General features: G+C 36.5%; 2 protein-coding genes across 3 annotated transcripts in view; one reads left to right on the forward strand and one right to left on the reverse strand.

Moving 5' to 3' along the window:
• The window catches only part of LOC113228774 (pro-resilin), a 70,990-nt gene extending 48,109 nt beyond the window's left edge, over window positions 1–22,881 (forward strand). Inside the window, exons 4-5 of the mRNA XM_026462152.1 lie at window positions 20,065–20,265; window positions 21,922–22,881. Of these exons, the coding sequence (XP_026317937.1) occupies window positions 20,065–20,265; window positions 21,922–22,050 (330 nt within the window). The 3' untranslated portion in view covers window positions 22,051–22,881. The remainder of the gene's footprint in view (window positions 1–20,064; window positions 20,266–21,921) is intronic.
• LOC113228775 lies at window positions 2,409–19,611 on the reverse strand. 2 transcript variants are annotated; one of them, XM_026462153.1, is made up of 12 exons: window positions 19,481–19,611; window positions 17,528–17,606; window positions 17,303–17,323; window positions 16,286–16,339; window positions 14,921–14,941; window positions 13,775–13,801; window positions 6,380–6,412; window positions 5,741–5,866; window positions 3,843–3,863; window positions 3,668–3,676; window positions 3,527–3,565; window positions 2,409–2,589 (listed from the first exon to the last, which is right to left on the reverse strand). In XM_026462153.1, the coding sequence occupies exons 1-12, from the start codon at window positions 19,523–19,525 to the stop codon at window positions 2,513–2,515; spliced, it is 552 nt and encodes a 183-aa protein (XP_026317938.1). In that variant the 5' UTR covers window positions 19,526–19,611; the 3' UTR covers window positions 2,409–2,512. The 2 variants fall into 2 exon arrangements, with proteins under 2 accessions (XP_026317938.1, XP_026317939.1); XM_026462154.1 differs by lacking the exon at window positions 6,380–6,412.
• Window positions 22,882–23,172: the final 291 nt, after the last annotated feature.

A 23,172-nucleotide genomic window follows, 5' to 3' on the forward strand; every position in this document is an offset into this window, starting at 1 on the left:
CCATGAGCAAACCTTAAAAAAATGATAAAAATGCTGTATTGATAATAAATGTTTAGTAATATAAAAATATGCTGGTAACAACAATAAAGAGTCACCGCAGTTATTAAAACGTAGTCGCGGTTGAGTTGTGTCGACAATCCCATTGGAAACGAAACACACAATAGGGATGCACATTACGGTACGATTTTTTTGAAGATCGATTCAATTTAATACGAACTAGCGATTTTTTTTATCGATTCATTTCAATGCGATTTTTAAGCAAATCGATTCTAAATTAAGGCGAATAGATACATCTTGATCGTATTTATAACTGAAACAAAAGTCTCATCTTATTGATGATTTTGTCAAGTACACAAACGGAAAATGCTTTGGACTTTAAGTTATGTGACATAATTATTGGAAAGTTTAGTTAGATGTAAAGGACTAGTATCAGCGAAAAGCAAAAATAAATATTATGGCAATTCATGTAATAAAGGTGTTTAATTATTACAAATTTTTAAACGCTTTTTGTGAGATTTTGTGAGATTAATATATAGATATATAGATCTGGTCCGTGAATCACTGGCATATGATCTATTACGATCCAAAAAATCGAGTCAAAGCAAAAAATCGTGCATCCCTAACGCACAACGTGTTTTTATTTTTGTATGTGCCATCCCCACCAATTGTCTGGCGCATTCAGCGCCCAAATTGCAAACCATTAGGCCATAAGGTCGTTATTACATTTCCATAAAACTATTTCCATGTCGATAGATGTGCTGACTTAGTAATTCCCGCTTGCAGAGATACAACTTTCCGGTCATTGTCACGTTTATAAAACCCGTTCATCTTCTTTCTGTCCTTGTCCCACACTAGGTGGGGTCGGCACAATATATATTCTTCATCCACTCTCCCCTATCAGCTGTCATTTCCATACTCACACCTTTCTTATCCATGTCACCTTTTACACAATCCATCCATCTTTTCTTTGGCCTTCCTTTTCGCATATGTCCCTTCACATTCATACCTAACACTCTTTTCACCACATGACATTCTTCCCTCCGCATGACATGTCCATACCGCGCTAAATTATTTACTCTTAATCTTTTCCTCATTGGCACCACTTTCGAACTTCCCCTGATATACTCATTTCTTAACCCGTTATTTTGTAATAATTATAATATAAGGGAAAGTCGTCCCTAATGACAACATTCACTACACTTCAATCTCCAGTTTTTCCATAAACATTATTGTAACTTATTCCAGAAATAAACACGTATTTAACATAACATTTAACACTCGCAATTTTCAGCCTCAGCGCCCTTTTGTTCCCCAACAAACCGGCCCTGCATACCGTCCCTCCTATAACGTAAGTATTACCTCCTTTCTCCTTAGTCCTTTGTCAGGAACCCGATTATATCTGTCTAGTACAATAAAGATGAAGCGCCACTTGCTTAAAAAGTTATGAAAATTTAGAACTATATATACTCGTTGAACCTGATATTCAAGTTGATCTGATTCCATGTACATGTCGCACCTTAGGTGAAACACAGACTTGACTGCACAAAGTAAACGACATTTCTCGCGTTTTTTGTGTTACATAAAATCGGCGGCCGCATCAGCATTCGCTGATGTTAAGGCCAAAAATCAGCATCTGCTGATATGTAAGAACCTGCATCAGCAACAACCAATGGTCCAACGCTCAAAGACTCAAACTTAATTTTCTATTGACTGGCGCTTCGTAATTACCTTATTAGTCTTTAAACAAAACTGTGATCAAAATTTTCCAGCAGCAGGGCCCTTCCACTGCTCCTTTTACTCCCTCCAGCGGTTCTCACCAACACACCTCTCACCACGATGTAAGTATAAGTCCTTCCTATTCCTTATAGACTTGTACTTTGGACCCACCCACTACCAAAAAAAAATACAGGCGAACAACTTTTTTACTGCACAAAACTGAATATAAGCCTGGTTGCAAAGAAAATACCAAACACCGTCTCATCAAGAAAAAAGCTTAAACATGTATTACGTCGGAGTAAAGCTCAAAAAGTCGGAGTAGCTTAGTGTTGACATTGTAATTCTACATATGTGAACATAGCTATGTAGATTCCGTCACTCGCTCAAGTACCGCTGAGTGCACCGACGTCGGCGCAAGCGTTCATCCAAGTCATTCATTTATGAGCATTCGGCTCCGCACGACTGCATACAGCGGGCAACATTATTTTCACCTATTTGAGTGCGTGCTTAGGTTTCATTTCCCTCGTAGTGTGCACCTGGTGTCATTAGTCAAATTTATTAGGCTGTAATAGCGTAGGTTTTTTCGATTTTGTATGGAGTGATGTAGTAAGTTCGTAGTAACTATTAAGTAATCAGTGGCTAACAGCCCTTCTCTTGTAAGGACACTGACGAGTGAGATACACAAATTCACAACAAAGTCTTTATTTCATGTAAAAATTAACAAAGAGAAATATACGCCAAAGTATACAAATTAATTACAACATATTTACACAGTAACAGTATAAGTTGACCTCGATTATGCATCGTCTATGTAATGATCGGGGGTCTTTGCCATTGGAGGGCCATAGTAAAGTTTTGTTATTCCTTTTTTGACTGTAAATAAAAAGAAACAAATACAAAATTAAACCTTGTTCTTAATTACTAGAGCTCCTTGTGAATGAGTTCGTCCTGGAAAGTACCAACTTATCTATTACAGCACCCAAGCAGTATTGTGAGCGTAACTGCGTTCCGGTTATGAAGGGTAAGGGTGCTGATGAAATTATAGATGGGATTTGCCAACTTATGTATCAGGGTGGCGGATGTAGTGGCAATACCCCTCTGATCTTTATAATTGCTCTGAATTGGACTGCAATTGTTACGGACAGGTGTGTCGCTTGCCACTACTCGCGCGACTTGTTCGTGCTGTCGCTTGGTATTATAAAACCAAACTCCCGAGCTCCAAACGTGAGCTTAAACGCCTTCATTGCTGGACATAAGCCTCCCTTTGAGCACGCCAATTCTCCCGGTCCTGTGACACCCGCATCTAACCGCTGCCGGCCACCGTTCTCAGGTCGTCGGTATAATACACTTTCCATGTCGTCACTCTAGAACAAGTCTGCTCAATCGGACATCAGCCTTCCAGCCGACGTGTACGAGCTTTAGGTCACTTTAGTTCTCTGGCTTATCTCATGATTTCATTTGGATCCATCAGAGAAACCTCAAGTATAGCTCGTTGTTAATGTCCACTTCTCGGCTCTGTAGGACATAACTGGTAGAATTCACTGGTTGTATTTCCTTTGTTTTTAGACTTTCTGGGATTGACGATCTGAAGATGTGGCTAAGCTTCGAAGTCTGGTCAGATGGCACAGATCATACGAGAATCGACCATGCCCGGTTTACAATGTTTTCGATTTTCGAGCTCGCATTATTAACATTGTCCCTTAGTAGGCACTAAACTTACCATTAGAATAAAAAATTGCTGCTATATATTAGTTCTGTTGTAATTTTGTACAAACATGCTTGACCCACATTACTCATTAATTTGACTTACCTTCGTCGTCTTCTCCATTTCCTTCATCGTTGTTTTCGGCTAAAATAATTCAATTTCCAGTATTAAGTAATTAATATTAGAAGTTACAATTAAATAAACTGTAACAATTCCAAAATCGTCATAACAATCAAAAATACGTACCGCTGCTGCCTAAAAATTAAAAATGTCCATATTAGAAAAAGTTCGTTTGAACATTATTTAACTACACGCTGTATTAGTAAATATCCAAGAACTATTTAGGCCACGTATTTTTAAATATGGTTCTAACGTACATAATATTTATTCTGAAATTAAAGTAATTTTAATTACAACTCACTCAATTGAAAATCTGGACCAACTGAAAAAAATATTTAAATTATTATTTTTCCTCAATTTAAAATATTGAGAATTTTTAACTTACAAATAATAGGGGTTAAAGTATGAAATTGCCGATTTGTACTGAAAATCTAAATTGTTTATTTTTTAAATTTTTAACAAATTTATTTAATCAAAATAGTTGCCATTATTATCTATACATTGCTGCCATCTAATGGGAAGGTTATTAATGCCTTTGCGATAGAACTCCGACGATCTAGACTGCACAAACTGTGTGAAAGCATTTTGTACTGCCTCCTGGGAAGAAAACTTCTTGTCACGTAGATAATTGTCCAAATCACGCAAAAAATGGTAGCCCGTTGGAGCAAGGTCTGGTGAATACGGAGGATGACGAATGGTTTCTAACTGCAGTTCCTGAAGGGTCAAAATGGTTTCTCGTGCTGTGTGAGGTCTCGCGTTGTCGTGGAGCAATAATGGTGAAGATCGATTCATGAGTCGGGGCTGTTTTACTGCTAGTTTTGTCAACATGGTTCGGAGTTCGGCACAATAGACATCTGCCGTTATTGCTTGACCAGATCGGAGAAAACTATAGTGAATAACACCATGCTGAGACCACCAAACAGTTACCATTACCTTTTTATTGGTAAGTTTTGCTTTAGGACACTGTTGTGGCATTTGACCTGGGGTCAGCAATTGCATTTTTCTTTTCCGGTTATCATAAAGAATCCACTTTTCATCACATGTTACAATTCGATCCAATATTCCTTCATTTCTGTACCGGTTCAACAAGGCAACACAAGTTTCAACACGCGTTCTTTCTGCAGATCAGTCAAATCATGAGGCACCCATTTTTCGTATTTTTTTATTTTATTGATTTGACGCAAATGAGTCAATATTATGGGTAAGGTAACGTTAAACCATGCCGCTAATTCCTGGGTAGTTTGACTAGGATCGGCTTCCACTATCTCTCTTAATTCATCGTTATTCACCTCTGTGGGCGGTCTTCCTCGTGGCTCGTTCTTTAAGTCGAAATTTCCATCACGAAAGCGTTTAAACCAAAATCGCACGGTGCGTTCATTAGTAGACCCCTCTCCAAACGCAGCATTGATATTGCGGGCTGTTTCTGCCGCGTTAGTTCCGCGTCGGAACTCGTATTCAAAAATCACTCGAATTTTCGCAGTATCCATCTTTCTTGTTTAAATTGAATAACAAAAACAATTGAAAGTCGATATTCAAATGTTTCAAATTAAAAAAAAAATCACAGAAACCATTTGAAAAAAGTTTCATTCGAAAACCTCAAACCATGAAGATTCTATGAATATTCAAAGAACCTATTGCAATAAAACGGCAATTTCATACTTTAACCCCTAATAATAATATAAAATCGTTGATTGCTTTTGGCAGTGTTTCCCAGCCTGAAGTTTGCAGACCCCTGGCGGTCCGTGGTCAGTGAATAAACGGGAGTTTTACAGACATAGCTTAACACTAAACTAAAATAATAAATTCGGTCTGGCTTTTATTAATTCTGCTCTATATTTTCCAATAAATACAAATATGCTTAGTCTCCTAGGGACCCATAAAGAAAGAGGTTGGTAAACTGATTTTTAGTGTTATATCATTTTAGAATAAACTTATAAGTAACTTATACAATAAGAATGTAAGGGAGTCTACTCTCGTTATCCAAATTAAAAAACAATACCAAGTATGAAGCACCATTCGCATCATACGTCTTATTACTTGTCAATAATTGTTTTGGTCGGAGAATGAGAGGTTCAAAAGAAAGTGCAAATTAATTCACATTAAAAAGTGAGCTAGGCTGTTGTACAAGTTCTTCTTTTTTTAAAACAATATTACACATAGAATAGACAGTGTTACATATAGGAAAATTAAATAACTTACGAGTTATGCTTCTGTCCGTACTGCATCTTGTAGATTTTCTCTTGCGGGGTTTGGTAGGGTCAGCTGGAGCGTTCGGTGCATCTCGGTCCACTTGAATTGGTGACGCTTCTTCATTTGCTCCAGAATCTGAAACAGTACTAATTCATGGCTAATTGGTTTTGATCAGAAAAAAATATTAATAAAAATCACAAATAAATAAACAAAACAAGGAGCAAAAGTTAGCGATGCGCAATTGCGAATGATTTCGTTATTCGACTCGTTAGTTATTATTAATCTTGTCATTCGAATGACAAATTAGTAACCCACAAATTTTTGTATTCGAAGTATCTGAATGATCATTCATTACTAATGCATAGATATCATAGAGCAGAACGATATCGTGATCAACTAGCCTTCCTTAACATTTTACCATTGTAAATACCGCAAATGTGACAAATGATCTGTTGGTTGTGCTTGGAGAATGATTTGCCCATTCGAATCATTAGTATTAGTAACATTCAAAGTCGCGCATCGCTAGGAATAGTAATAAATAATTTAATTAGTAAAGAATACTAAATCACAGTTTTTCAATGCATTCTATTCGATAGAAAATTCGAATTTGTCTTTGTGATATTTATTGTGTTTGTCAAAATGTCTTACCAATTTGCTCCTCGTCGTCTTCTTTTATATCAACTGTAATTGTTTAGATCTTATGATTTTTGCCTTATGGTTGCAATTAATTGTATAATTAAGAGCGTAATGCAGATTTACGTTTCACTATGACCCTGAACAATTTCGAACAGACTTTTTACAATTTTTTAACCTAACTAAACACTGTCCGTTCGGTCTGTTTCAGTTACAAAGGTCATCTGAGTAATAATTGGATAAGATGTTGGTTATTTTAACAGTTCTTTAGATTTTTACTGGCTTTTCAGGTACTTCAGTTTTGCCACTATTATCTCTATGCCATTGCCTATTTCAAGCTCCTCACTTACCATTCCGCACGGAGTTGCGGGCCACCGGCCGGTCAATAACTTTTCGAATTTCTGGAACTAATCTCACATCATGCACAAATCACAGCACATGTTCATAAAATATCTAATATTTCAAGCAAGTTTAAGGAGCTCTTGCATATCTGTGATTCTCTAGATTATAAGGCTTTTGTGGTTATTCACTAATTACAGGTTTGTTACCACGATGAGTTCTCTTTATTTTCCCGATGTTTCTGAACGGTTACACGCTCCTTGGTCGCGGGTTGACTGGCCAGTGGCAGATGACAGCATGAATAACAGACTAACCCTCTTTCGCTGTCGACGACAACCGCGATGACACGGGAAACTAAAGTCGAAGCATTTTTATTTTTATTGTTTTGAATAACTTACTTCAGTTTCGCCGTACCGTGCGTGATGATTTGTCGGAAAAAAGTGAGAGACAATGGTAACGTCGAAAGGGGCTAGCCTCTCATTTGTCTAGACAAATGTATGTTCTTAAGAGTCTATACTACCTTAGCTCGAATTCAAACTTTTCCTGTACTAATAAGGGCGGCAAGGACTGGCTTTATTTCAGAATTTATAGTGAAAAAATTTAGGAATCATGTTTTCCCACCGTATATTAATCAGTGTAAATCCAAAACTTTACTATATATTTTTTCCAATGTGCTTGATTCAACAGTTTCCCTGTTCTACGGAATCAACCAAAGCCATTCATCCAGTCATCTGCCCCTGGCCGGTCAACCCTTGACCACGGAGTGTGTAACCGCCCCGAAATATCGGAAAAATAAAAAGAACTTATATCGTGCTAACAAACCTGTATTAAGTGATAATAATCTGTGACCCTGTTTTATAATAAATAAATAACGCACACACTCAACATAGCCCCGCACTAAGGAAAACCTGCGTCCCGGTGCCATGGACACACACATAGACAGCCACAAATTACATCCAAACTCACGAGAGAAATAAATGTAGGTCATACAAATATTTCTCCCGGCCCGGGAATCGAACCTGGTACCTTTGCGTGGCAGTCCAGCATGGTAACCGTTCGGCCACTACAATGTTTATTTCTCATCATACAAATAAAAGGTATATAAAGGTCTTAGTCATAACCCTTGAGAATAACACATACATACTTATGGTAGTACTAGGCAGATTCAAACAAAGATTGTATGAGAGACACAGAATACTAAAATAATTCAATTTCATTGAATATTGCAATGTCATTCATACACAGAACTTTTCTTACCGAACCAAATAAATATAGTTATACAACTACGTATATTACAGTTGTAGATCTATTATCTACTACGTTACAAGTGAAAGATAAAGATATATTTTGATATTTTAATGTCTTTTTGAAGTCGAAAAGCTACCAGACTCAAACACTTTAATTTTGGGAGCATAATTTACTTTTCTCTTCCTAATTTCGGTAATATATATTCTAGAAAATTGAAATATACAAATTTCCACCGAAATTAATCAGAGAAACTAACCTAAAAATTACCCAAGAATCACTTTAGTTGTCCGCACTTATAAAAATCATGATTGTCTAAGTTTAAATATTTCCACAAACATGTTTCTGTCCCTGCTATCTTCAAATTCATTAACAACTTCAATGCTTCTTGTTTTTTTCTCTACCAAACTTGCACTTAAAGTAAATACTACCGACATCGAACTGCGTATGTACACGCCAGCAGATCAAGCTACACATTGACGTATCTTGTTCCGTTGCAATAGAGGCGATTTTCGAACGAAAATGTGTAGTCTGGTGTGCCGTTGTCCGTACCATGAATTATTATTTTATAAAGTGTTACTTTTTCTTGCCACACTTAATAACATTTGGCCGTAAAATCTGAGAAATATGTCGTATCCTTTAATATGGTCCGCAAAAGTACCATATTATAGATATTGTATGAAAATTACAATACTAGTCACAATTAGATGTCAAAAATGTAAACAAAGGGGATAAACGAGCAAAAACTAAATTTTAAATAGTAGCTTCCTATTTTTGACGACAATACGGACACACTCATAGCCCTGCACTAGAAAAAAACCCTGTATCGCGGGTGTCATGGACACACACACAGGTAGACAACCACAAATTACACCCAAACTCACGAGAGAAATAAATGTGGGCCATACAAATATTTCTCCCTGCCCGCGAATCGAACCCGGAACCTCTGCGTGGCAATCCAGAATAGTAACCGTTCGGCCACGGAGGCAGTTAAATAATAATAAACATTTAGAATTCTTTTCAAGCTGTAATCTGATAAAACTTAGAACAATTCACATTTTGTAATATATATATATTTACTCAATTTCATTTAATACAGTAATTATAATAAAATACTATTATAAATAAATAGACTAAAAACATTTTATCGTGAGGTCATGGGCCCGGTGGTAAGCGACACGCCTGTCCATAAAAGTCGCAGTGCCACTCAGAGCTTCAAAGCGCAAAGATGTAAGGCGCACTGCCAGTGCGACCGTCACCCTGAGACATAAGTCGAAAAGCCCCATGTGCCTGTAATGTCGCCAGCACCCTTCAAAATCGGCTCTACTGCTTTGAAATTGGGTAAATATCATTCATCATTCATGCATTCATGCATCGTTAACTCGAATGTTTTCTTGTCTCCGTTGCATTTTTAAAATTATTATTTGTTGTTGTTAATATTTTGTAATGTATAATAAAAAATGTACAAAATGAGAACCTCCTCCTTTGCCTATTCCATTAAAAATAGAAGGTTTAGCACCTGCATTCACGCTTTGACAATGACATTTCTTTGTTTACATTTTTGACATCTACAAGCGTCTAATTTAAGGGCACCCTTAAGGCGATTAACACACTGCGCGCCCCCGCGCGGAGAGGCGCGGCAAACCGCAGGGTATGGCACACTGCGCTCCGCACTACCGCGCAGATTTTTAATCAATTTGTGTCTATTCTAGTAATTGTCGTTCGGATGTTCCCTAACATACAATCAAAGGATTCAGTTGACATTCGTGTGTAGTTGAAAAATTCATCTTCATATTTTCTTAAATCTTTGTAATGAAGTTGAATGTTATCTTCGGTGTCTTTTTATTTGAGTAAACAAAAAACAATCGACAGTATAACTGCAGCGTATTGAATGAGGTCTGTATTATTAACCATTTTTGTCAAAGAAGGATCTCAGGTACATGTGCAATCATTACGGCGATCAACTACGAAGCGAGTACTTTGAGTGGCAAATCAACCGCACGTTGACGCAGATCTGCGTCTCCGCTACCGCGCGCGTAATTCCGCGTCTCCCGGGGCGCGGTGCAGTGTGTTAATCGCCTAACGTTCGTAGATTGTGCAATTTGAGCAGATACCTATAAAGCTTCGCTTCGACAAGCTTCTTTCTCTAGCGCTTTTTTCATCAAATTAGAGAATCTCGTAGCATTTTCTCATAAAAATACAGTCTATTTTTCACTAACCTGTATTTTTATCATCAGGATTCCGAAAAATTGCTGAAAATAAGAATGGGTTTCATTTGTTTCTTTCATGCGATGCCCCCAAAAGAGTACAGAAAATTCTAAATCAATAAACGGAGTTTTAATCAAGGAATTCGTTTATTATTTTCAGTTCCCGTTTAAAGCACCTGGCACCATTCTTATTTGCAACAATTTTTGGTAATTTAACATCTAATCATTTTACTTAAATGACGCCTTTAGAACAAAAACGAGAACGTCAGGAAGTTGCGCAAGCAGCTTTTACCGCGCTGTCAGCATAAATTATAGTTCAGTTACTATAGAAAGAAATTTGATGTCTAATACTAGTAGCTCATAACTGTGTTAATTTCATAAAAATATATAAAAACTTCTCAAGCAGAGGACATGCGTTCGAATACGTAATGAAACCAGCACGTCGAAGAAAGTTTACAACACTTGGAAAACATGGGAAGTCCCCAACACGCATTAGCTCTGCGTGGCGTACTATGTCCTAAACCCTCGCCAGAGAGGAGTCCCGTGCTCAACAGTGGGTTGATGTGGTTGTTGTTGTAGATATAAAAATGCTTGGAGTCGAATTATTACGAAAAATTATCGAATGCTTATTATTAGTTAAAATTTGTGTAAATGTCTTTTTTTCGTAAGCAAATTTCACAGAACATCGGCAAATTGATTAAATAGTATAATGAATTAGGAAAATCTAGGGGTTGTTCTTTCTTTTAAATCCTTATTACTTCATATTTATCTATTACAATATTTATTTCAAAGTGTCAAAGATGGAAACAACCTGAAAAAACTAAATATACCGCTTCCGTTATTGTTGTGCAGAAGTTGTGTAATAATCTTTTGTTTCATGATACTTGAAAACAGGAAGCATAATTATTCAATCGTATTGACTCTCTAAATGAATTTGAGAAGATTATTGTCAATAACTGGCAATTTATTTAAGTTCCTCGTTTCAATATTATGTCTAATAATATTTTTCTGGGAAAATTAGTACTCTTCTTAGCATAAATTGCATTTTCATAAATGTACTGTGACGCCAGTATTGTCTTTGTAGTTTGTACATTGCTCTAACAGCACGTCTCTTAACTAAGGCTGAGATAAATCTCATAAATAAGCCGGACATTTTTATATGACACCAAGTGACAGGACGAACAAATCCTGTCACCTGACGCTGCTCCCGTCACTCTTAGACATAAGTTGACAAGTCCCGTGTGCCTGTAATTTCACCAGCACGAGGCTCACATGACTGCTTGTTAGCAGAAATAAGGTGGCAATATTCGCTGGACGAATTCTTTACTACTACTCTTGACTTACTACTACTAAAAAACTTATTTAACGACTAAATAAAAACGGCTAGCTAAACAAGTATGACAAAAGTAACTTTGGGTTAAGTTCACAGTCACACAAACTCAAAGTTTGATTTAATTTCTTACATAAACTTAGGTAAGTTTATTTTGTATATTCGAAAAACTCGCTTTCCTCGCCATTTTTGTTAACCGACTTCAAAAAAGGAGGAGGTTCTCTATTCGGCTGTATTTTTTGTGTTTATTACGCGATTACCTCCGTATTGGTCCCATTTAAATTTCAAGAAAATATTCCAACTCTATGGATGACAAACTAGAAACTTAAAAGAACTTTTCTAAATTTCAGCCTAAGTCAGTCCTCTACCTACAATAACAGAACAATATAAATCATTATCGAGTTTTTAGGTTTTCACGATTGTTGCACATTGGAATTGAAACGATAGATAGGTACAAATTTATTATTAAAACCCACTTTTCGGGACCTTTATAGGTCACATTCCAGTCAGCCGCGGCCATGGGACCTGTAAAGGGCTCGAAACATTGGTTTGTTTGAAATAACAAATATTCACGATTTAGGTCCAAGAACATGCTTTCATTTCCAATATACTTATGTAAATCAATGTATTAGAAAATAAATTTAATATTGATGTATGAATATTTAAGATATAATGTGCGCCTTCTACATTGCCTACGACACTGTCATTTCGATAGTTACTTTTAGGTCTTCAAATTAGAGGCTTATAGAAGCGAATGTGACAGTTTTTAGCGCTTCAGTAATTTTTATAGTTTGTACTTTTTGAAGACAGAACCAAATGACATTTGCGGGGTTGCTAGTTTTCATAACATTTTAAATAGTGATGTAGTTGTTATCGACAGTTATATCGATTGATTGTGAGAGTAGGTAAAATTTTGAATTGTGAATGTTACGACATTCTAATGATTATTAATTGCGTTATTGCCTTGTTAATTCCTATTTTGACAGTTTGCCTACTAGTATCAATTTTCATTTTAATAAGAACAGGCGGTTTTGATTATCTATATTAATTAAAAATGACAACCTTTTAAATATGTCTCTTTTTATTTTAAATAGACATTGTTCTGAAATGCTATGTACTCGTATGTATGTATGAATTTACAAAAAATGCTAATTCAAATGAACCTGTGCCTAGCAGTTGGATGAATTATAGACCGATGATGATTCCAATGAAACAAGTTCAGTTATTTATTGCATAAGCATGACGAACCTTTAGTCGATAGTCAATAGAATAGGTAGCGACTGCAATCATTAGCTGTTTGCGAGCGGGCAGCACTATTGCGCAATAAACCGTTATTTTACTCCATCTTCAAAAAAGACAAACTTATTGATGCAACTGCAGCGCCACAGGGACGCTACTGCAGCGCTTATATAAGCATCTAATTTGAAGGCCCTTAATTACAAACTGAAATAACGGTGTCCGTGCCGATGTCAATTTGTGCAAATCACGAAAATATTTTGATCACATAGAATACATTAGTTTTTATACATGTTGAAGTTCTCTTGTGACTTTATATTGGCGTCAAAAAAACCTTGAGCGGCGGCTGAAGGCGGTGGTTAGAGATTGGGGAAGGCGACAGTTTGAAACCTGTGGCGATGGCGACACGTACTATAACTCTTTTACTAACAAAAACATATTTAACTGAATTCCTGCATTGAACTAAACCCAGCGCACTGAAATGTTTTTATTTAAAAATATAAAGAACCCGTTTGTTTGAAATGGCAAATATAATTTGTGGACCAAAATAACCACGAATTGTAGCCCCACAACTAAAAACAGAGACGCGGTATGCTACATACGATTGTAATTGCGGGATGAGATGGATTCCTTTTTAAAGAACTAGCCAGATAACGCCCAAAACTGGGATCAATGGAAAAAGGGGGAAGTCCGTGCCATAAACGAAGTCCAGATATATCATTTGAGCTCTAGGTGGGATGACTCTGGTTTGATTTCCAATAGGACTAATTTTATAAAATAACTTTTATACATTGATTCTGGTTTGAATGTGCTGGGTAGCGCCCCGGAGTAATTTTTTTGCTCTGGTAATCATAACAAGGAGACTCTCTAGATTTAGACCTCTAAAATTGGTGGTGGCAGGCACATTGCTTATTTTTATTCTTTATCTAACTAAAAATGCTAGAGAAACTATTCACGTCTTTTGGTAACTGAGACACAGAAAGCAAACAAGTTATTTCAGTCTCAAGAAAACTTCTTCACATTAAACAAGGTGCAAACATTATCTATACTTACGTTTTAAAGCTTGTGGCTCTTCCAGACCTGAAAATACCAGAAAAAAGTTATTCTATGAAACATGCTTAAAATAAAATTATTTTATTTTAATTTAATTTTATTTCATTAAATAATGAAAATAATTGAAAATATTATATATGAAATGAAAATAAAATGCAACATTTTATTTGAATAAATACCATGATGGTTTTACTACATGATATATTTTTTTAATTAATTCACTAATTTTGTGTTATTATTGCTACCACGACTTAGTAACCTAAGTCGTGGTAGCAATAGCACTCTGGTGTGACAAAAGCGAGCTCGTTCGAATCCAGCCGTAACGAAGGAATTTTTCTTTGTGTTTGTTTTATTTCCAGCTCATTCCAGGTTCCTTGGTCATGTCTGACTGATGGTATTAGTCATTAACCAGTTATGTCCGTTTGTCTGTCACCAATGCAGTGCATTTTTCATGAATTATAAACTTAAAACCTTAGAATAATAACGCATAGAAACCTAGTCCGCACACGCTGAATGAGGCAAATTGAAGCGCTCCCAAAGGGCCTACACGAGCGGGCGGGCCTTCAGTGCTCAAGGTCAACTTGCACCGCGAACAGCTCAAGACTTTTAGCTAAAAATGACGAAATGTGCGGTAAATGAGTGTAAAAATACGTCAGACAAACATAAAATAGATACCAACATCACATTCCACAAGGAAGTAACGCGTTTCAACTTGTATTTTTATATAAATATTCACTAAAACCGAAAATTAACCTACTAGTAAAACTAGCCAACATGAATTTGATTTTTGCCTCACTTGTGACAGTTCGTTTGATATGAAACTATCATTCTATGCGTTATTATTCTAAGCTTAAAACTATCTGGAATATTCTTAAAATGCTCTCTAGAGTCATTGTCAACTAATCTTTATTTCAGCAAATTACACTTGAAATGTTCATATTAATTAAACTCTATAGCTCATTCGTAAGGAAGATTCCCCTAAGAAGATTGAGCAAGAAAAAAGACTTTGAGTGACCCTAACAGATTACATTCAAAATGACCATAGACAATATAACATTTTAAAAATAAAAGGTTCTTTCTTTTTGTTTGTTTTTTTTTGCCATACGAACTTTTTAGCTAACACAATTATAATAGTTTTGTACTCACTTGATAATTTTGTCCCGTACGCTGGAAAATTTTAAAAACAATATTTTAGTAATCATGTAGGTACACATATCGCACCACGATGTGGTCTGTGTGTCGCACCATCAATTTATATAATTTTGAAACTCATAAAGTATTTTTTTTGAGAAACTGAGATTTCAAAAAATTATGTATATTTTGCATACCTAAATTTTGTTGATGCCAAATAAGACTAGACTCCATTTGATATAAAAAACGTAATATTTACAAAAAAAAATCACAACGAGATTGTGGAGGTACATTACATTTAAAATTATGACATGGAACCAGGAAATACAACTCAATTGTATCGTATGTCGCGTACAGAGAATTTGCCATGATTCCTGCACTGGGCAAAGCCTGTCTCACAGGTGATCGATATAATCCTTGTCACTAATAAAAGAGTAACGCTATTAAACATTGACTTACAAATAAATGGACGACGGGTCTAATACAAAAACCACGAAAAAAATGTCCCAAGTCAACCTATTTAAACGTAGTGACATGTAAAGGAATATGAAAAAGCTAAAACGTTGAATTTAAATTGTAATGTCATCGCAGTACTGTCTAATTTTGCTTGCTTCGCTGTCAGTCGAACAAACGAACACTAAAGCGTGAATGACGCTTATATATTGTGTACGATTTTAACGCCCTATAAGTTGGGACACTTTTTAGCGCGGACCCGACGGCCATATAATTGTAAGTCAATGCTATTAAACAACAATACCAAAGAGAATTTTTACAATTCTTGAATAATTTTACATATTACATATTTTATTTTTAAATTATGCTGTCTGTTAAAAAGTCACTTTGTAATGTTCACCGTTATACAGGGTTCTTTATAAAAATCTAACAACCTCCCAGGACTAATTACTAACATCATAAACAAAAACTTTTGTTCTAACACGTTACCAAAATAAACTTTTTAGTTTTTATGCTATCTGTCTCTTTTTACGTCTGCATTTGGTAAATCCAAACGTGTGAGCATTCCCCCACCCGCGCTCCTGCGTTTCTTATTTAATTATTTTTATTTTTGTAGCAAGGACCATCTGGTAAATTATTAAAAGTCCTGAGTGGTTGCTAGTATTTTGCAACCCTGTATATAATAATAAAATTCCAAACAACCACACACCTATTATCTATCTGTTTTACAACTAGAGAATTCCACGTAATATCAGTACCAGAGCAATGGAATTCACTCTAAGAACATCTAGACCAGAGCCAATTTAGAAAAGTTAATTTCCCATACTGGTCCTACCGGTAATCGAACCACTGACGTGGTCGTCACGATTTACAGTTTCGCTTTAACAATTAATTAAATTTTGAATAAAAAGTAATTGAGTCATTTACCCAGATCGACGTTCTTCAGTTCCACAAGATCATTGTAGTCAGGACGTCGTCTTACTGTACAAAAACGTATAGGTGAAAGATTATCAAAGTATATTTGTTCGTATATCATACAAAATATATAACAAATTGTAGTCATAATCACAATTCATTTATTCGTGAAAACACTTTATGTATGAAAGTGTACATGCACATAATAATATTTATTCAGTAAAAAATGTACATCGTTACAATGCTAAGCTAAAGAAACATATGTATAATAATAGGCTGCTGAATGAACTCAATTAGATGAAGCCACCACACTCAAACTAGGAAATCATAATAATAATTATAACTAAATATTTTATTTAAAAATAACCGACCTAAAAAATCTGTGGAATCACATCTACATATTTGCCAAGTTTAATTTCTTTTTTATTATTTCAAGTGATCCCCTCACTCAACAAGTCGTGCGCCTGATGGTAAGCTACACGGCTGTCCATAACAGTTGCAATGCAACTCAGAGCTTTAAATCGCAAAGATATGAGGGCACTGCCACTGCGCGTCACCCTGAGACATAAGTTGACAAGTCCCATGTGCCTGTAATTTCACATGAATTTCGCACCCTTCCACTTCAAAAGCGGAACGCAGTAATGCTCACATTACTGCTTGGCGGCAGAAATATGTAAGGTGGCAGTACTTCCCTGGACGAATTCTTTCACAAGGAGCTCTTCTACTACTTATTAAAATCAGTTAACGGAAAATAAATATAGTTCCACTGTGTCCGGCCAAACATTAGGCGTACAAAACATGTTGAAGGTACCTATGTTTATTAGTTTTATTATACATCCACTCCATGCCCTTCAACAGACTCAATCAGGTGTAACATGTTTTTTTATGGTATCACATGGGCGTGTACACATGGATTTAATAAATCAATCAGTAATTTAAACAATGTGGTTCTAAATAATAAAAATAATTTGTCATTTAAAAATTCGGACCCTTCGTAAATTGTATTAGTTATTTAGTAGACAAACTCACTTTGTTTTGGTACAATTGTAGCTGAAATATGAAAATCAATTTTAGCCGTACAATATTATAATACAACAGAAAATAATTAAACGTTTGATCTATTTATCTAAAAAACAGATACAGCAGAGAGTCTAATTAGTAAACATAAATAACTTAACAATATAAACCTACAACTTATGTTTTGCAATAGCTGCAATGAATACCAAAAAACTAATAACTTCAAAAGACACTGACCTCTATGTGATTCACCCACTTCATTTCTAGAGGCTCTTCTGTCGTTCACAGGTGAACTTTTGCATATGGACAATACTAGCTAAAATCAAGCATTATTTTTTTATGATATCCAATGACAAGAAGAACAAATGCACCTGTTGGTAAGCGACACGCCTACCCATGACAGTTGAAAAGCCACTCGAAGCTTTAAAACGCAAGAATATTGCCCACTGTACCCGTCACCTTGAAACATAAAGTTAATAAGTCACCAGCTTCACCAGTTCACCAGCAACTTTATCCTTCAAAACCAGAACACTATAATGCTCACATTACCTACTGCTTAGCGACAGTAATAGGCAGTGGCAGTACCTCCCAGGAAGAACTCTTTCACAGGGAGCTGTACTCCTACTAAAGCTAGGTGCGAAAAGAACCGACAAGTCAAATACAAGTCTTTTATTAACGTAATCGCTATTTTAACTGTGATGTGTGAACTCGAGCTTTGAATCGCAAAGATCTTTGCGGCACTGCCACTGCAACCGTCAATCTGAATAAGTAGCTAACAAGTCCCATGTGCCTGTAATTCACAAGCAAACACCTATGTATGCAGGATTATCTATAAGCATATCCCTTGGTTGATTATCTCTAGTTACAGATTTCTTACCGCAGCATGACTTTTCTTTTTATTCGCCCGATATTTCGAAACGGTTACTCTTGATTTCTTGCAGCGTTTCCATTGTCAGTTACTTTTTTCCGACAATGATATCAAGGTGAGGGGAGTCGTCGACCGTCAAAGACAGTAGGCAGACATGTCTGCTCTTAAACTGGTGAGACGTGAGCGTGCATTAACAACTCTGCCACCAAAGAGGAGATTTGGTAGTGGACTTTAGAGTCCACGTCTTAGCGATGGCAACCGTTTATTGTAAGGTGCGTAACAGGAAGCGAACGTGCCTACAGCTCCGGTACCTACCTAGAAAATAGGGAGAATACTGTAGACACGTGCACGCGGGGCGGCTCACCCGAGGCACTAGCCTCTTGAGAACCGGATGAAGTCAGTGACGGCGATCTGTGACAACCCTGTACACCGGCTGATCTGGGGTCAGAACCTGAACTTAGAAGACTTTAAACTGCGCACGCCTATAACCTATGTTACAGGACCTTTCTCGTATACCCTAAGAGTCGGAGAGAGTTAGAGAGGGTCACTATTGTCAAAACTATTACAGAAATGGGGCTGTTCTTAAAGCTTTACACAACGGGGGGTGAACGATCCAATAGCTCTGGTACCCATCTGGACAGTAGGGAGTTGCTGCATGTACACCCTGGAGCACTGGAGAACCGGATGAAGTCTGTGCCCATGAGCTGATCTAGGGTTAGGACCTAACTAATGAGGTCCAAGTTTATTTGAACAGGTAATATTGCCCTTCCCGTGTAATTAAAGGGTTGAATAGGAAAAGGCACTATAATCTGTAACGCACACACACACACACACACTCACTCAACACACGCACACACTCAACATAGCCCCGCACTAAGGAAACCCTGTGTCGCAGGTGCCATGGACACATACATAGACAACCACAAATTACACCCAAACTCACGAGATAAATAAATGTAGGCCATACAAATATTTCTCTCGGCCCGGGAATCGAACCTGGGACCGCTGCGTGGCAGTCCGATATGATAACCGTTCGGCCACGGAGGCAGACAAATCAAAACTTCATAGAAGATATGAAACTGTTCTTAAAGCTATTATCTGCCGCTTACCATACAACTTGTGACCATGGAGTACGTAATTGTTCCAAAATATGGGGAAAATAAATATTTGTCATGATGTGGTAAGGAACCTGGAACTGGTGATAATCATTGAATGAATAACCACGAGAGTTTATATTCTATATCAGGACATTGTTATAGATTCGTTCACGAGAACTACGTTCTTAAGTCAATACCTAAACAGTTAAATGAGGTTATTATTACCATTATACAGACAAAAACTTGAGAAGCATTTATTCTTAGCACCATTTTACAAACCTACAATAAAACTATATAAAAAACAATTTACGACTAAAGTAAGAAGTGTTACACAAAATATTTTCACTCTCATAAGCGAATGTAGGTTGTAAAACATATTGCTTTCCATAAAAACAAATTGAAATTTCGGTTTATAAAGAAATTCAATGTTATATAATACATGATGTCATTTACACGGGGTACATAGAAGATTTTGGATTCTTATATTTTTATGATTATCATTAAAAGAAGAGATAGGTAACCAACGTCCAACCAGCTCCAGGAACACAGATACCGAGAGATTACATACAGTTCGTAGTTTAGAGAAAATGGTTTTATTTGAAAAGTAAATAAATAGTTTCCAATCAAAAGAATTTAGTCGATACGTGTATTTAACTCTAAAAATTACCCAAAACTTTCGACGGCTCTTGAAGGGCCTAAACCCTACGGGAGGAACTAAGCTTTTCCTTACGGGGTACATTGATCCATATACGTCTAAGTAGAGATTTTTTATTGATACAAGTGATAATACTTGTGATTTCTCATTCCAGCACCATGATGATCATCACCATCACGAGCCAGGCATGCCGTTCGACTTTGCTTATTCAGTGAACGAAGACGGGAACGACTACAGCCATAACGCAGTCTCTGATGGTGACGTCACGCGTGGCGAGTACAGAGTCGCACTGCCCGATGGACGCACGCAGATTGTCAAGTACACTGCTGATTGGAAGAACGGATTTAATGCTGAGGTATGAACGTGATCTGTATTTGATTACGACGAAAATAAACAGGGGTTATGGTTGAAAATCCATCTAGAAACTAATCGTCTATTGAAACACTTAAATTTAGGTGAAGAAGAAAAACCAGACCGAGAGAAGTCAAAGCTTTGGTAATGTTTTATTTGCTGTTATTTAAATGTAACGCTTTTGCAGTTTTCGAACAAGGAATAGTGGCCATGGTCACACGGTTGTATCTGAGCCTGAAAGCGGTTTCTGATTGCAGAGACGCGAACAGGGTCCGGTTTAATGCCTCTATAAACAGCCGTGTCTTCAACAAAACAGAGTGCTTTCCACTTCGACTTTCCCAGATATGTTCATGCCGAAATTGACCACCTTGAGTTACATTTGGACTTAGTATCCAACCTCAATTTTGGTCGCTACATCGAGTGCTTAGCAAAAACTGCTGCCCAAAAACAAGAGAATTTTCAGAGCCAGGCGGTACTTCATACTAGAACACAATTTAAATCTTTATCAAGCACAAGATCAGCCGTGTATGAAGTGTATCTCTGTCCGATACTTGTTAGATCCTTGGACTTGGGCGACGTCAAGTCAAGTCAAATGAATTAATCATTTATTCCATAGGTAAAATTTTTACACTTGGAAATGTCAGTTAAGCTACTGCTCGTTCACAGCGCTGACCTCCCTGAAAATAACGAGCAAGAAACTCTAGAGATGGCTCTTTCAAATAAACTTAAATGCTTTGGAATACACATTGAATCATAATTGTGTGGAATCTAGATTCATGTTGCCTTTCCAGGCATCTTTATCTAACAATTCGTCTTCAATTTTGTTCAACTAAAACTTGAACAAAATTGAAGACTGGACTTCAAGTAAATTGACAACCACTCTCGTGTGAAATAAAAGCTCTTTAATAGCATTCACCGCCTACTATGTCAGTTTTCTATCGAATTTATTTTGGTATGTGTGCGCAGAAACTTCCATTCAGTTCTATCCTTTATCAAAGTCCGAAACATTCCATCTTTATGTCACTAAATTCATTCCCATTTTCATGGAGCGCTTTGCTTCATCTTTATAGAATAACTGCCGGCATCTATATGTCCCGGAAGCTACAATGGGATATTGAAGGATAACGCGAATAGATTAATGCATAACACAATCGACCACATAGCTGGTTAACCTCAGATAAAAGTGTGGGCAAGCGTTAGTTTATTACATTTTAGTACATATAAAACACAATTAACACTAGTGGTATTATTATAATTGGATAAGTAAAGAGAACGGAAGCCATACTGTGTTATCAAAGCATCAATATAACAAATGCCCTTGGCAAATAAGGCCTCATGTGATAATACCTCAAAAACGCTTTTATCACATGAAAGTTGTACGTGCATTGCACGAAATAAATTGCGTATTTGTCAAATTTTATCTCTCCTATTTAAGTATTATATATGTATCGACAAATTTCATTTGTAAATGCGCTAAGGACATTAAATTTATAATGTATATTCTATGCTGTTTCGGTTGCAATAAGGTATAAATTACAATGCTTCTTCAAATGCAATCTTGAAACCGACCTCGGAAATGTAAAAGTTTTGATTTCACTTGATTATTGGTTTTTCCAACCTATGAATAATAATTTTAACATCCATATATCTCCATCCCCAGGTGAGCTACGAAGGTGAAGCAAAATACCCCGACCAACCTGCGGGTGGATATCCTTCCGGCCCCAGCAGACCTTCTGGACCCGGCCAGGCGTATGTACCCCCCGCCCAGGGTGGTGGTTACCAGTATTAGGACCCAGACAGATGACTAAAGGACTTATTGTGACGTGTGTTGTGTGGATATGTATGTAATTATATAAATTGTATAAATAAAGTTTGAGCTCATAGGGAGCGGTCACGCGTTCTGTAGCATTCAATCATATGTTCAGTCACGCGAGCGTGAAATATGTGATATTTAGTCACACATGTGCTTATAACTTTTGAAAAATTACTGTAACACACGAATATGTCATGTAATAGGATACAAGACAAGAATAACCAAGTATTTTACAAGCAGTACAGTGGGCGGGTGACCTCTCTAGAGTCTTTATTTGGTATTTTAGACTATAATTGACTCCGATGTTATGAATGTCGAAAGTTTGTAAATGAAAACGACGTATTGCTAAAAATATGAACTATGTATGTATAATAACAACGAACGAAGAGCCGTATCATTTTGTTTCTTTTACAAAATACTTCCAACGTCGGCGTTATTAAAATATTAAAAAAAAAGTAATGTTACCACTAGATTTATAGCTACCAACCTATTCCATATTTATGATATTTTAGTTACGGCCAGTTGATAAAAAGTGTGATTTTATTATCTTATAATTATTTTGTAATATTTTCTTATTCTATTTCTTTGTATCAACATGGTGTGTATTACAAATTTAAAGTAATGTTTTGTAAGTACTTTACCTGCCTAGCTAGAATTACGATTCCATTTTCTACAAAGCAACGACAAAAATCTAAATAATCGTATACTGCCTGTGAAAATCTAGAATAAGTTTTGATGGTTGTAATGTGAATTGGTTTTTAAAAGGAATGATCTTGATAACGCAATTTTTAATACTCAAAATAATATCTAGAAATATTTATTGTGAAATTGTTGCAAAAATTACTTTTGTACCCAATTTTTTTACAAAAATAAACTTAAGATACAATTACTTCGTGTTTCTTTAATAATTTTCCCCTAATAACGTCTGTATTAGGCCAGTGAGAGACGGTTGCTTCTCAAACGCGAGGTTTGGTTCGAATCCCTGTGGCAGCATGTGTATGTGTGAGTGAGTATGATGCGGGTGCGGGTGCGGGTGCGGGTGCGGGTGCGGGTGCGAGTGCGAGTGCGAGTGCGAGTGCGAGTGCGAGTGCGAGTGCG

The sequence above is a fragment of the Hyposmocoma kahamanoa genome, unplaced genomic scaffold, assembly GCF_003589595.1.
Source record: "Hyposmocoma kahamanoa isolate Upper Pololo Valley unplaced genomic scaffold, ASM358959v1 240, whole genome shotgun sequence".
In the NCBI taxonomy this organism is placed as follows: domain Eukaryota; kingdom Metazoa; phylum Arthropoda; class Insecta; order Lepidoptera; family Cosmopterigidae; genus Hyposmocoma; species Hyposmocoma kahamanoa.